At 42.6% G+C, this 16,252-nt stretch overlaps 1 protein-coding gene across 1 annotated transcript; it reads left to right on the plus strand.

Annotated features, from left to right (window-relative positions):
* The first annotated feature begins 8,244 nt into the window (after window positions 1–8,244).
* Window positions 8,245–13,594, plus strand: LOC125550774 (probable magnesium transporter NIPA4). The gene is made up of 9 exons (XM_048713862.1): window positions 8,245–8,580; window positions 9,964–10,020; window positions 10,699–10,789; window positions 10,885–11,045; window positions 11,145–11,272; window positions 11,386–11,523; window positions 12,104–12,196; window positions 12,697–12,802; window positions 12,885–13,594. The coding sequence occupies exons 1-9, from the start codon at window positions 8,424–8,426 to the stop codon at window positions 13,073–13,075; spliced, it is 1,122 nt and encodes a 373-aa protein (XP_048569819.1). The 5' UTR covers window positions 8,245–8,423; the 3' UTR covers window positions 13,076–13,594.
* Window positions 13,595–16,252: the final 2,658 nt, after the last annotated feature.

Here is a 16,252-nt window from a genome sequence, read left to right on the forward strand (position 1 = left end):
AGTTTGGCCTTCAGTTAAAACAATGTGAAATAGTTTCACTACTCACGCCACCTAGAACACCACAGTGTAATGGTGTGTCCGAACGTCGTAACCGTACTTTATTAGATATGGTGCGATCTATGATGTCTCTTACCGATTTACCACTATCGTTTTGGGGTTATGCATTAGAGACAGCTACATTCACATTAAATAGGGCACCATCTAAATCCGTTGAGACGACAACGTATGAACTATGGTTTGGCAAGAAACCTAAGTTGTCGTTTCTTAAAGTTTGAGGTTGCAATGCTTATGTGAAAAAGTTTCAACCTGATAAGCTCAAACCCAAATCGGAGAAGTGCATCTTCATAGGATACCCAAAAAAATGTTGGGTACACCTTCTATCACAGATCCGAAGGCAAGATATTCATTGCTGAGAATGGATCCTTTCTAGAGAAGGAGTTTCTCTCAAAAGAAGTGAGTGGGAGGAAAGTAGAACTTGATGAGGTAATTGTACCTGCTCCCTTATTGGAAAGTAGTTCATCACAGAAATCTATTCCTGTGACTACTACACCAATTAGTGAGGAAGCTAATAATGATGATCATGTAACTTCAGATCAAGTTACTACCGAACCTCTTAGGTAAACCAGAGTGAGATCCCCACCAGAGTGGTACGGTAATCCTGTTCTGGAGGTCATGTTACTTGACCATGACGAACCTGCGAACTATGAGGAAGCGATGATGAGCCCAGATTCCACGAAATGGCTTGAGGCCATCAAAACTGAGATGAGATCCATGTATGAGAACAGAGTATGGACTTTGATTGACTTGCCCAATGATCGGCGAGCCATTGAGATTAAATGGATCTTTAAGAGGAAGACGGACGCTGATAGTAGTGTTACTATCTACAAAGCTAGAATTGTCGCAAAAATCTTTTCGACAAGTTCAAGGTGTTGACTACGATGAGAGTTTCTCACTCGTATCTATGCTTAAGTCTGTCCGGATCACGTTAGCAATTGCCGCATTTTATGAAATCTGGCAAATGGATAAACAAAACTGCATTCCTTAATGGATTTATTAAAGAAGAGTTGTATATGATGCAACCAGAAGGTTTTGTCAATCCTAAAGGTGCTAACAAAATATGCAAGCTCCAGCGATCCATCTATGGACTGGTGCAAGCATCTCAGAGTTGGAATATACGCTTTGATAAGTTGATCAAAGCATATAGTTTTATACAGACTTGCGGTGAAGCCTGTATTTACAAGAAAGTGAGTGGGAGCACTACAACATTTCTGATAAGTATATGTGAATGACATATTGTCGATCGGAGATAATGTAGAATTATTCTGCAAAGCATAAAGGAATGTTGGAAAGGAGTTTTTCAAAGAAAGACCTCGGTGAAGCTGCTTACATATTGAGCATCAAGATCTATAGAGATAGATCAAGACGCTTGATAAGTTTTTCAATGAGTACATACCTTGACAAGATTTTGAAGTAGTTCAAAATGGAACAGTCAAAGAAAGAGTTCTTGCCTGTGTTACAAGGTGTGAAACTGAGTAAGACTCAAAGCCCGACCATGGCAGCAGATAGAAAGAGAATGAAAGTCATTCCCTATGCCTTGGCCATAGGTTCTATAAAATATGACATGCTGTGTACCAGATCTATTGTATACCCTACACTGATTTTGGCAAGGGAGTACAATAGTGATCTAGGAGTAGATCACTGGACAGCGGTCAAAATTATCCTTAGTGAAATAAGGATATGTTTCTCAATTATGGAAGTGACAAAAAGGTTCGTCATAAATGGTTACGTCAATGCAAATTTTGACACTGATCCAGATGACTCTAAGTCTCAATCTGGATACATATTGAAAGTGGAAGCAATTAGCTAGAGTAGCTCCGTGCAGAGCATTGTTGACGTAGAAATTTGCTACATACATACGGATCTGAATGTTGCAAACCCGTTGACTAAACTTCTCTCACAAGCAAAACATGATCACACATTAGTACTCTTTGGGTGTCAATCACATAGCGATGTGAACTAGATTATTGACTCTAGTAAACCCTTTGGGTGTTGGTCATATGACGATGTGAACTATGGGTGTTAATCACATGGCGATGTGAACTATTGATGTTAAATCACATGGCGATGTGATCTAGATTATTAACTCTAGTGCAAGTGGTAGACTGAAGAAAATATGCCCTAGAGGCAATAATAAAGTTATTATTTATTTCCTTATTTCATGATAAATGTTTATTATTCATGCTAGAATTGTATTAACCGGAAACATAATACATGTGTGAATACATAGACAAATAGAGTGTCACTAGTATGCCTCTACTTGACTAGCTCATTAATCAAAGATGGTTATGTTTCCTAGCCATAGACAAAGAGTAGTCATTTGATTAACGGGATCACATCATTAGGAGAATGATGTGATTGACTTGACCCATTCCGTTATCTTAGCACTTGATCGTTTAGTTTATTGCTATTGCTTTCTTCATGACTTATACATATTCCTATGACTATGAGATTATGCAACTCCCGTTTACTGGAGGAACACTTTGTGTGCCACCAAATGTCACAACGTAACTGGGTGATTATAAAGGTGCTCTACAGGTGTCTCCGAAGGTACTTGTTGGGTTGGCGTATTTCGAGATTAGTATTTGTCACTCCGATTGTCGGAGAGGTATCTCTGGGCCCACTCGGTAATGCACATCACTATAAGCCTTGCAAGCATTGCAACTAATGAGTTAGTTGTGGGATGATGTATTATGGAACGAGTAAAGAGACTTGCCGGTAACGAGATTGAACTAGGTATTGAGATACCGACGACCGAATCTCGGGCAAGTAACATACCGATGACAAAGGGAACAACGCATGTTGTTATGCGGTTCAATCGATAAAGATCTTCGTAGAATATGTAGGAGCCAATATGGGCATCCAGGTCCCGCTATTGGTTATTTACTAGAGAGGTGTCTCGGTCATGTCTACATAGTTCTTGAACCCGTAGGGTCCGCACGCTTAACGTTCGTTGACGATATAGTACTATGAGTTATGTATGTTGGTGACCGAATGTTGTTCGGAGTTCTGGATAAGATCACGGACATGACGAGGAACTCCGGAATGGTCCAGAGATAAAGATTGATATATGGGATAATAGTGTTTGGACTCCGGAAGGATTCCGGAATTCACCGGAAGGGGTTCTGGATGTTTCCCAAAATGTTTGGGTACGAGAACACTTTATTTGGGCCAAAGGGGAAAGCCCACAAGGTTTTTGGAAAACGCAAAAGGAAGTTTTGCGGAGCCGAGGGGCCAGACGCCAGGATCCCTGGCGTCTGGGTCCAGACGCCGGGAACCCTGGCGTCTGGCCCTAGAGTCCAAGAAGGACTCTTGCCTTTCGGGTGAAACCGACTTTGTGGAGGCTTTTACTCCAAGTTTCGACCCCAAGGCTCAACATATAAATAGAGGGGTAGGGCTAGCACCCAAGGGACATGAAGAAACACCAAGCCGTGTGCCGGCAACCCCGTCCCCTCTAGTTTATCCTCCGTCATAGTTTTCGTAGTGCTTAGGCAAAGCCCTGCGGAGATTGTTCTTCACCAACACCGTCACCACGCCGTCGTGCTGTCGGAACTCATCTACTACTTCGCTCCTCTTGCTGGATCGAGAAGGCGAGGACGTCACCGAGCCGAACGTGTGCATAACTCGGAGGTGCCGTGCTTTCGGTACTTGGATTGGTCGGATCGTGAAGACATACGACTACATCAACCGCGTTGATATAACGCTTCCGCGAACGGTCTACGAGGGTACGTAGACAACACTCTCCCCTCTCATTGCTATGCATCACCATGATCCTGCGTGTGCGTAGGATTTTTTTTTTTGAAATTACTACGTTCCCCAACAATTAATCATCGAATCGGACATTTCACTAAATATATATGTAACCCATTTATCAGTAGGTTAACTAGGGCCATATTTAATATATCTGAGGCAACATAGCAACATGCATCGTACTGAATGACTAAATATGCAATCCCATGCTACATAGCAACAAGGAAGAGTGTTAGCTTAATGTTCGTATTACCTTAATGTTCTAATGATGTCTAAATATACATGTAATAAAATCTTATATAATAGGATAGAGGGAATGTTGTACTACATCATTTTGCAATTGTTGTTTAGCTTCTAATGTTAACTTGGTGCTTTTAGGTACACATGTCATTGCCAAAGATCCACACTTCGACCCTTTCTGCGTATGGGGCAATTTGATATTCATGAACCAACATCAAGTGAGGAAACTGATAAAGATTGTTATTAAAATGGGTCAAAAGATGTCAATCGAACTATTTGTTTACACTTTATGCAAGACAACAGTGAAATGTAGGATGGTAAGTAAGAACCATGTAGCCTTCTTTTTACTGCCCGTAATGAGTTGTGTTACATGACAATGTCTGGATCTTTTTTCCTTTGAAGTGGATCCAGAAGCAGTTTACTCAAGATTACCTCTCAAACTACATGATTGGCGGCCGACCATCACAAGGGGTTGGACTAGAGTCGTGTGTGCCTTCTGCATCCAGGAGAGCATAATAGGGCCATTCCGCTTCACCTTGTTCAGCAACCAGAATGTCTGTCGCCTCTTTCTTTATCATCTGTAATAGTACAAGTATAGAACCCTGGTTCATCATTTTTTATTTGTTGCTTATGTAATTCTTGAACATATGTACCTGTGAATTGAATAATGCATTGGTTGTTTGAACCTGATGGATATGAATAAAGCTATAGCCTACTTTCAAGTTTAAATTAGGTACAATTTTAAATAGCAGCAATTTTAGGGCAAAAATTACGGTGTGCAGGTCATTACGGTGCACACGGTTAATAAAAGCACAACGTGTGCGATATACATCATAATCCGACATGGTTCACAGAGAAAACTAAAGCGTTTGTGATGTCAGACACTATCACATACGGTGCGGGAAAACTAAATGTGTATGATTGTCTACCTATCGTACACGGTTTATAATCATGAACTGTTTGTAATGTGCCAGGCATCGTAAACATATAGCCAGTTTGGTACGTGCCTGGAAAACTCCCGTGCCTGGAATCTGCCTGGTTTTAGGTAAAACCACAAAACTCTGACTGCGATGGCAATGCGAGCACAAATGAGTAGCAAGGATGAAGCGTTTGGGATATTCGAGATATTGGAAACGGTTATATAGGGACAACTGTATGCACCAAGGCCCCCTATCCTCGACAGTTTCTGGGTCGTGTGGGAAGGACCCCCCTATCGCCCACACTCACTTGGCGACGGTTCCAAATGCCGTCGCGGAAAGGGGTTAAAAACCGTTTGTATAGCACCGACGTGTACCAGTGAAAGAATCACTCCAAATTTTCTATTAGAGAACATAGGACAAAAACATGCATCAACCCCTATGCATAGATTACCCCAATGTCACCTCGGGAATCTGCGAGTTGAGTGCCAAAACATACATCAAGTGAATCAATAGAACATCCCATTGTCACCACAGATATCCCATCGCAAGACATACATCAAGTGTTCTCAAATTCAATACTCAATCCAACATAACGAAACCTCAAAGAGCAAGACTCAATTCATCACAAGAAGGTAGAGGGGGAGAAACATCATATGATTCAACTATAGTAACAAAGCTCGCGGTACATCAAGATCGTGCAAAATCAAGAATACGGGAGAGAGAGAGAGAGAGATCAAACACATAGCTACTGGTACATATTCTCAGCCCCGAGGGTGAACTACTCCCTCCTCGTCATGGAGAGCATCGGGATGATGAAGATGGCCCCCGGTGATGGTTTCCCCCCCCGGCAGGATGCCGGAACGGGCCCCGATTGGTTTTTGTGGCTACAGAGGCTTGCGGCGGTGGAACTCCCGATCTAGGTTTCTTTCTGGGGGTTTCTGAATTTATAGGAATTTTTGGTGTCGGTTTCACATCAGGAGGGTCCACGAGTCAGTGACAAGGCAGAGGGGCGTGCCCTAGGGGGTGGAGGCACCCTCCACCCTTGTCGTTGACTCGGGACTCTTCTGGCCCAACTCTTTTGCTTCAGGGGTTTCTTTTGGTCCATAAAAAATCACCATAAATTTTCAGGTCATTTGCCCCGTTTGATATTCCTTTCTGTAAAACTCAAAAATAAGAAAAAAACAGAAACTGACACTGGGCTCTAGGTTAATAGGTTAGTCCCAAAAATAATATAAAATAGCATATAAATGCATATAAAACATCCAAGATGGATAATATAGTAGCATGGAACAATAAAAAATTATACATACATTGGAGACATACCAGTAGGCTCAGGGAGCGAATATGGAGCACCCTTATATTATTTTATCAATAGTGATCCATGTGCCATCGATATATTACTTTTCTATTGTTGCAATGTCATATTAACAGATATTAGGATGATCAACTACATGTGACACATCTGGTAAACTTGCTCCAATTACTATCAAACTATCCCTTTAGTATTCCTCACAACAAAGATCCATTGGGTATATCAAGTATGTCGGCATGGTTTGCTATTCACCACGCCCTGATGACTTTCTGTTAAAGGGTTCCAATATGTCTCATCGCTGGAAACATTAGCAACAATATTTTTGGTCAGAGTTAAATGTCAGCTAAAGATTGGCACCCCACCAGAACTAAAAAGTTCGATAGATCTCTTTTCAGGACTAATTTTGGAACATATGGAGTTTCACATGAACATAGAGCAACTCCAGTGGAAATCCAAACCAAGTTTTGTATTGTCGTCTCATGTTTATACTCCCTCTGTTTCTAAATATAAGTCTTTTTATATTTAGGAACGGAGGGAGTACATAATAATTTTCATGATAAAATTGATGTTGTAATTTGTTAGCAAAAAAAAGTTGAACCGCGAAGAAACGAGAGCGGTTGAAGGCTTGAAGCACAGAGCACCGGAGAAGTGTAAGAATACGCCAGCATGTCAGATTTCTTCACTTCCCTCCGCAAGGGCATATTCCACGTGCTCCCAGCTCGCTGTCCCCACCACACACGGCGCGGTGCATGCGTAAGCTCGTCCCATGCGCCGCGTCTGTCAAGAGCCGTCGATGCGGCGATGGACGACTCATCTCCTTTTCCGTGAGGAAGAACGTTGCTTGTGTGGGCAAAGCCGCGTGGTGTGTGGCCAGTCTAGGACTCATTTATTTCGAGTCACATGTAGTTTTGAGGAGTTTTGCACTTTGAGCCTCGAGGTCTGGGTAATTGATGATTTCACATGCTACTTTACTACTCCACATTTGGAAAATGGTTGTGTTTTTGTGGTAAGCATTTGCTTATCGGTGTCTAAACCATCTCATACTTTTTTAGCATTTGGACAATCATTCCTTGCTTTCAGAAAAAAGACAATCATTCCATAAAACCAAATTGGAGAAAATGTCTTGCCAAAAGTCATGATAGCAAAGTGAACACATGCTTACTCTTATTACCTTCTCAAAATTCCATAGTAGTGGATGTTTTAGCCTCAACCAAATTGCCATATATAGCACTAAAGGGTCGAGCTTTTTCCTAATAGGTCGAGCCTCTTCCATGTCATTCCAATAAAAAGTATGTTTTAAAATGTGAAAGTTATCATGAAAGTACGGAAAAGACCCATTCAATCCAGGAGCCTAGAAAAATCCACCTACCACCATAGACTAAGTCCCTTCACTGATCCAAGCCAAATTTCATGATATCGAAAGTGTTGTCGAGGAACCTAAACATTTAAAAATGAATATACAAAATATTGAAAAAAATGCCATGAATCGGTATTAAAAATGTCCGATACCTATTATATCTAGAGGTACTCCTGGATGATATCACTATACATGTTTATCTACATACCGGTACCAACAATTAATTTTTTATGGAGCACTATATATATAGCAACTAACGATTTGATGCCTTAATTGGATCCTACATTCACTTAATAAGTGGATAACGGTGCAAAAAAATAGCTCCCTATGTTTTAACCGCTTTCATGTCAATCAAATCCATAATGATTGAGATCACACTACTACATAAGCGATTGCATAATGAAAGTTGGCGGTGTCCGTAAAAACTAACAAGTATGATATTCCTATGAACGTTTGCGCCATATATTTCTCAACACTCAAAATTGCACAAAACAATCTTAGCACAAAAACTCCACCTATAATGACAAGAGGAATCAAGTTCTCCAAGTCAATTGATTAGGACTCCTAACTAAACAAAACATTAACACAAATAGGTGCTTCCACGAGGGCCCCGACGCACCACAAAGCTCCCCTCCCCTTAAAATTCTTACTTTGTTCCTCCGCCTTGCTTTTCCCTCCCGCTTCCGACTCCTCCCCCACCGCTCCCCATGTCGGCGGTGTAGGCGGACACGGCGGAGCCGGCGGCGGAGTGCAGAGGCAAGCCAGGGTCGTAGGCGCTCGCGAGGACATGGCGGCGCCCTCCTCTTCAGCCGGGTTCGGGGGCATGTCGTCGGACAACGCCAAGGGCCTGGCCCTCGCAGTGTCGTCCAGCGCCTTCATCGGCGCCAGCTTCATCGTCAAGAAGATGGGGCTCAGGAGGGCCGCAGACTCCGGCGTCCGCGCAGGTGAGTTGCGCCACTCGGTGGCTGAGGCCCCACTGCTGCCTTGCTTGCTTCCTCTGGCCTCTGGATCTCGCCGGTGCGGGTTGGTTGGTCGGCGAGGGGGTCGATTGGGGCGGCCGATTTGGAGTGATGGGTAGCGGAATCGAGCGGAGTTTGGTTTTGGTTGCTGTTCTTTGCTTGGTTGGTGGGAGGGATCTGCCTCTGGTAATAAAAAAACAAAAGGGAGCAGCGCGGTTTATTCTTCTCCGGTAGATTGGCGGTCCAGACCAGTTGAATCGAATAGATTCCTCGGAGCAATGGAGTTTGCTTATCATTGCAACTTCGCTGGAACTTTTTCTTGCTCTCGTGGGTCAGAACAGAGGAGTGGAGTCGACGCTGGTAAAATTCGGACAGGGGGGCGCGTTCTTCGCGGTAGATTTGGCCGCGCGGGGAGTCCAGTTGAGTCCAGACTCCAGAGCGAAGACTCGCATCTTTCCGTTGCAATTGGATGGCTTGATTCTCTTATCTTTCCGCGGTGTGAAAAAGACTGCAATCATTTGGTTTCGTCGTTGAAAGTTCTCGCTGCTTCGCTGTGCTGTTTTGGTCCGAAAGCTTACATGAAAATCCAGTCCAGGATCAAGTTTCTTTTCTTTTCTTTTGTTTTACCTTTTGCGATGGCATTTGTTCCATGTCTGGAGTTTCTCTTGTTGGAATTGGGATGGGTGAGTCTGCGGAAGTGGATTTTTGGGGGAGGGGGGCTGGGATGGCCTTCCGCGGTCGTCTTCCATTGCTAAATATGCTTATGAATGGCGTCCATTATCGGTGGCTCGTTGCGAGTGAATGCTGTTTTAGATTGAAATTTCAGTATGTCTTGTCACGAGCTTTCAGGTCAAACTATCTGATGGGGCCACTGATCTTTACCTGGATTTCTGTTTTGTTGGATTGATTGATTCAAATCAAATTTGGTGTTGTTACTTGCACAGAGCTTCCTCAATCATGAATAGATCTGGGCTAGTTGAGATCTTTTGCACGATTGAAGTGGTTTACTGCCACATTCTGTTAAAGAGACAATGACTCAAACATGCCCTTTCCGAAAATGATAAGGGAACCAGTAAATCTCAGAGCAGCCTGTGTTTTATATCGTCTTGTTGTGTTGATCAGTGTGGCTATTTAGTTTGTTGGGTACTCAGGTTAAAATGATCAATTTCCCAGCTTACTATTTGGTATACAACTTGAATAGTTTTGTTATTCCTAGCGACGAAGTTTGCTGGTGATTTCAGTTTAGTAACCATGAAGTCTGACCAATGCACCATTGCACCTATATCCTTCGTATCATAAATTATTTAATCATACTTCCTACAAATTTTAGTGCTGAATATAATAAGGGTGTTTATTTACATGAAACAGGTTATGGAGGGTATTCTTACTTAGTGGAGCCACTTTGGTGGATAGGCATGATTTCAAGTAAGTCGCTTTCCATTCTTTCTAAACGCTATGCCACTTTTCTAATTTTTAATATATTCCTTTATTTGCTTTATCACATATTCGGGACCAGTGCTTTCCGTCCAATCGTAGCATGTCTTGCCTGATCATTTTCCCACTGTTATTTTTCCTTGTTAAACGCCTGGCCATGATGAGATTTTTGGTGGCTCTCACAGTCACCTCACATTGGTCGTGATGTCCATTTCCTCAGGGACGCAGATACACACGAAGATGATTTAGTGTTTAAGAGTTGGGATTGATATTGTAACTTATAATAGGAGAAACTAACAATTTGTAATGAGGCAGATGTTAGTGCAGGAAAAAGAACATGTTTTTGATAAGGTTTGGCTAGATGTAGCATATTTAGACACAATATTGGACCATGAAAGTGGCTTGAGAGCAAATGAAATCTTGTCATCAGAATGTGATACTTCAGCTGTTTGCTGTTCTTAGGGAATAGAAATCCATTTTTTCCTTCAAAATATCTATTGAATCTTATTGAGTGTAACTTGACAGAGTTGGCTTCAGGGTTTTATAAGTTTTCTAAGTGTCTTTTTATGCTAGCAAAGTTGCTGACTCATTTTTTTAGGAAAATGTTACTAATACTTTTGACCAAAAGAAACTTGACTAATGTTTGCTCACATGGTCTCCTATGGACAGTGATTGTTGGCGAAATAGCTAATTTTGCTGCTTATGCATTTGCTCCTGCTATTCTTGTCACTCCTCTTGGAGCACTCAGTATAATCATCAGGTACAGTCATAGGAGTTCCATAGAAAACTGTTAATAATGTGCTTTAGCTTGCTGCTTATTAAACTGAAATAACAGTCCATTCTAAATGTTTGCAGTGCTGCACTTGCTCATTCCATTCTACAGGAGAAACTGCACACATTTGGTATACTTGGTTGTGTTCTTTGTGTAGTCGGATCGATCACAATTGCACTTCATGCTCCACAGGAGCGTGATATTGATTCTGTAAGGGAAGTTTGGGATCTTGCAACTGAGCCAGGTATTTGCAACTGAAAGATAGCGATGACAATGCCATTATTAACTTAATTTATATTTCACACGCTAGATGGATTCAATATTGTTTTCTTTGTTTTGTCAGCTTTTCTTTCATATGCGACTATAGTAGTGGTGGCAGCCCTGGTTCTTATATATTTTGTTGTCCCTCAACATGGACAAACAAACATCATGGTGTACATTGGAGTCTGTTCTCTTCTAGGATCTCTCACCGTATGCCTTTTCCCCAAACAGATAACTCTTGCCTATAGCATAATTCATCTTGAGAATTCTTTATGGGATTTTCACTGAATCCCATTTTTCATCTGATAGTGAGAATTTAACAGGTTATGAGTGTAAAGGCTCTTGGAATTGCATTGAAGTTAACATTCTCAGGAGTGAACCAATTATTCTATCCTCAGACTTGGGCTTTTGCTCTAATTGTTGCTACCTGCGTAAGCACCCAGATAAACTATCTAAACAAGGTAAATGTTTCAGTTTCTATATTATTATTGATGCCATAGAGTTGTGCATTGGTGCATCAAGCTGGATAGGAAACTTGAGGGAGCAAAAATGTTTTCTGTTACACGCAAACTCAACAGTGCATCACATCACCCAAGAGAATATCTATGCCTATTTCTGGCATTTTCTCCACACGATGCCACATGCACATTTGGTGCCAACGGGGCATCACCTTACCTTTTGCCTATCATATGGAAGGCCTTCTAGCTAATTGCGTGAATATTTTTTCTTGTAGTTTTAGCTTTAGTTATCTCTATCTCTCATTCTGTTGATCTACAGTAGAATGTGTAATACCATTTGGTCCTTCAAAGAAAAGGTCATTACCTTCTGCAAGTTATTCTCCTCAATATGTAATAAAGTTTTTCGTACATGACATGGAACTGGGCTTCATGTTATAAGGAATGTTCTAACAACTCTCTAATGCATGCTGCTTTTGGGCATTATATGTTTTCTATTGGCACTCAAATTTCTTTCTGTTGAGCCACTAACATAAGCAAATCACGTTTGGTGCTAACAACATTTTATTTCATCTGTAAATTGCAGGCATTGGACACCTTTAATACAGCAGTTGTCTCACCAATATATTACGTGATGTTTACCTCGCTAACAATTATAGCCAGTGTGATAATGTTCAAGGTAACATTTTGCATCGTTTTCAGTGCACCCTTATTGCCAACTGAACTTCCTTAAAGTAAAATGTTGTAAACATTGCTGCTGGACTGTGGCGTGATTCTACTTTCATGTCTTGCTCTTATAAGTTGTGCCTAAGCGGCCCGTTAGAGGTTTACCTGAAAATAGCTCTCACGAGTCACGATGACAAGGACATCTGAGCATATAGTGCCACTGAAATTGTAGTTTAGGATTATTGCTTTTTCCTGAATGCAAGCCACATGACCATTGTAATTGGACCACTATGATATTTAACTCTGCATATTTATGGATGTTGGGGTGCTTTAAGTTCTAGTTGCATACCCATTACGACGCAATGTTGCTGTGGTTGTTATTTATGTCTGATGACTTGTGCTTTTTATCTTGATCAACATACCTTATTTTTTCATTGATGCTGTTACTCTCATAGAAAGATACCTACATCATGCCAGAATTTTCTCCTCAGCTCGTAGCTCATTGACATGCAGGATTGGGATCGGCAAAATCCAACACAGATTGTCACGGAAATGTGTGGTTTTGTGACCATCCTTTCTGGAACATTTCTCCTTCACAAGACGAAGGACATGAATGACAGTATGTCATGAGTTTAGCCATTTTACGCATCTTCATTATAAACAGAATCTCACAAGGTCTAATGGGATTTTGTGCTGAATAGGTACTGGGCCGACTTTGTCTACACGACGCTCAAAGCATGCTAGTCAGACTGCATTTGCCATTGAGGTTCTTCCACTAAAATATCAAGATTGTGTGGATGAGGAGACCTTGCCACTGTCACTCCCCAAGGCTGATAATCACTACCTAATGCAAGAGCTTCCTCTTAGATACAAAGACTTGAATATTGCCTGATGGACATTCCTTTGCCCATATGTGCTAGGAACCTCTTAGCAAAGTTTGCCGTGCACAGTTTCAGGCAGGATTGGTTGATGAGGAACTGAACTTGGAGGTTTTATCTCATCTTTGCTGTTGGATAGAATGCGGTTATGGAAATTACAAGTTGATAGTATTATCCTTGCTCCTTCCTGGATTACAATTTCACCTTTTATAAGGAGAAAACGAGGGATGATGTCAAACATGAGGTCAGTCAAGGGATGGTTACTCGGGAATACCAACCAGTTCTGGAAAACCGGATGAAGTGTACTTACATACAGTGGCACCATTTATTATTATACCTTTTTTTTCATTTTTAGACAGTCAAGCAGTTATGCTGCAATTTGGGCTTATCTGATTCTAGGAAGATGTTATATAGGAAAAACAAACCTCATTTTTTTCTTGTACCTATCTCATAAATTGCTGCCCAGTTTGGTGCCAATTGTTATCTGTGTAATTATCAATTCATATTTTTTGGTAGACAATTGGCGAACCTAATTTGCATGTCTGCATAAATATTTCGTGAGGATGGGTCACTGCGTTATGCCATTTTTTTTCCTCGTCTTGAAAACGTAATTCAGTTAATTTGATTAAAGCAACAAGCTGTGCATGAGAGAAAAACGAAAGCAAATAAAGTGTTCTTATAGAGAAATATTAAGTCAATGTTTTTACAGCAAGTATACTGCTATCTCAGTGAGATTAGTTCTTAAGAGAGTGTATTTGAGATATATGTAGGCTTAATACTCTATAACACTAAGCTTCATAGTTTTAAAGAGCCTACATTTAATTGAGGTCTTCAATTAGAATTTGATCACCCGATTTTGACCGGCTCAACAATTTCTCAAAGCTCCATCATTCAATTCTTTTATACTATAAATTATGCTCTCAAATTTGTATGGCTTCATATTGGGTCATCCGATTTTGACCAGGTCAACAATTTTTTAAGCTCTCCCATTCAATTCTATTAGTTCACTATGTTCCTAACATTTAAAGCTCTTTCATTCAATCGAGATATTCAATTTTGATTTGGTTTACATTTTTTATTGGGCCAAGGATTTTTTAAATCAATCAGGCCTCATTCGGTTTGGAGGAAATCAAAACTTAGGAATTAGGAGTAGTATAGGAATTTGATAGGATGGCACTTGCCATTCTAAGGATTTGACTTGCCTCGTTCCTACGCACAAAATGAGCTTTGAGTAGATGTGTAGTTTCCTTCCAAAACACGGAAAATGAGTAGTATTCCTATGGAATTCCTGTACGCATTTCCTACAAACCGAATGCATATATAGGAAAATTTCCTTCGGTATCCTTATTCCTATGTTTTTCCTACAAAAATCCTTCAAACAGAATGAGGCCTCAACAGCAAACAACCTATAAAAACATATCAATCCCACGCACCCTCCTACAACCTAGAAAAAAAATAAGCGCCACCATGTGATATTGTAGCATCAATATAGTACATGCAACAACCAACACGAAAATTTCCCCAGTTTAATATAGGTTGGTTAGTGGATAACACAGAATCACACCACGAAAGGCCCACCAAATCACCGCATTATAAATAAAAATAAAACACACTCTATCATCTCCCCTACCCGTCAAACTAAATTTCCATCCCTTATAAAATATAAGGGGTGTTAGGTTTTAAGAAAATCAAATTTCTTTAACTTTGATCAAGTTCAGAGCAAAAATATCAACATCCACAATATTGAACAAAAAAATGTATGGAAATTCATTTCGGGTTGAATCTAAAAATACCGATTTGATATTATGGATTTTGATAGATTTCTCTATAAATTTGATCAAACTTACAATGTTTGACTTTTCAAAAAAATAATACACCTTATATTTTGAAACAAAGTGATTTTTTTTTAAGAAACCCAACAACACGAACGGCGCAGCAAAGCACGCACAACCCTTTTAGTAATTTTGAAATGCAAGAAGTGTGATGTTACAAAAATGTGAAAAATCCAGATTGGTAGATATGATTATGTGATTGGTATGAACAACATAATTTATGTATTGTTAGGTACTGATGCAGCAGCAGGTAAAACATGAGTACGACTTGTAGCTTGATATATGTATAGAATGAGTATATATTAGATTTTCAATGTGAGAAAACAATACAGTGAGCATATTGATTAATGAGAGTCACTTGACGGTGGAAGGAGCTCCTCCCCCGCTAGGGTTCCTCCCCCGCCGCCGGCGGCCTCCTCGCCTGCTTCCGCCGCCGCCGGCCGCCGGGCGAGCGCCTCCAGGCTTGCCCTGCTCCCCCCTCCCCCACCAACCCCCTCGCGGCGCGCCCGCGCGCCGGGGGGGATCCGTTCCTCTGCAGCCTCGAACCCTCCTTCCTACCCTCCCTCCTGTTGTCGCCGGCGAGCTCCGTCGGGCAAAGCCCGGGGGGCGCGGCGGCAGCGGGGCCCTTCTCCCCCCTGTTCGTGGGACACCGGCGCGGGGCGGTCTCCTCGAGCTGCGGCGTTGGTCTTCGCGGGGTCCGGTGGCTCGGCGGCGGGCTCGCAGGGCGACCGGCTGGTGGCGGTGCGCCGGTGCCCTGGGGCTCGTGCGTGGCGGGGCCGCTGCGGCGCTCCCGTCTCGGGAGGTGGCGCGCGGTTGGCCCCTTGCTGGATCCAGCCGGATCTGGTGGTGGGGGTCGGTCGGCGGCGTGTGGCGGCGGTGGTGCGTGCCCGGCGGCTCCGGCGCTATGAGCGCGCCGGGCGACGCGGGTAGGGCAGCGGCCGGGCGTGGCCGTTGCTCCGGCCGTGGGCGGCGACATGTGGAGGTCCGGCGGTGGTGGACTCCCGGTGTCGTGGCGGCACCATGGTGGCTTGGCGGATCTGCTTGCGGCGGCGGACGGCTTCTCCGGCGTCGGCTTGTTTGCAATCAGACCGTTTCGGCCTTCACTCCATGTCCTCGGCGCTCGTTCGTTACTCCCTTCGAAGGGCTGGCCCTTTCCTAGCTGCGGTCCATCGCTCGTCTCGCACCTGGTGCAGCAGGACCGAGGTCGTCTCGTGCACAGTGCCGCAGGACCGAGCTCGTCTCGCGCACGGTGCAGCAGGACTGACTCCGTCCCCGCCCCACGGTGTTGCAGGACCGATCTCGTCTCGCGCTCCGGGCTGCAGGATGGGTCGATGGATGCCAGTGTTGGCCGACCTATTG

The sequence above is a fragment of the Triticum urartu genome, chromosome 4 (assembly GCF_003073215.2).
Source record: "Triticum urartu cultivar G1812 chromosome 4, Tu2.1, whole genome shotgun sequence".
In the NCBI taxonomy this organism is placed as follows: Eukaryota; Viridiplantae; Streptophyta; class Magnoliopsida; order Poales; family Poaceae; genus Triticum; species Triticum urartu.

Excerpts from the sequence above, each read along its gene's own strand:
- LOC125550774 (XM_048713862.1), top strand. The coding sequence starts at position 8,424 with ATGGCGGCGCCCTCCTCTTCAGCCGGGTTCGGGGGCATGTCGTCGGAC. Across the intron at positions 10,021-10,698 it reads GTGGATAGGCATGATTTCAA|TGATTGTTGGCGAAATAGCT; the intron begins GTAAGTCGCTTT and ends TCCTATGGACAG. Across the intron at positions 11,273-11,385 it reads CTCTTCTAGGATCTCTCACC|GTTATGAGTGTAAAGGCTCT; the intron begins GTATGCCTTTTC and ends AGAATTTAACAG.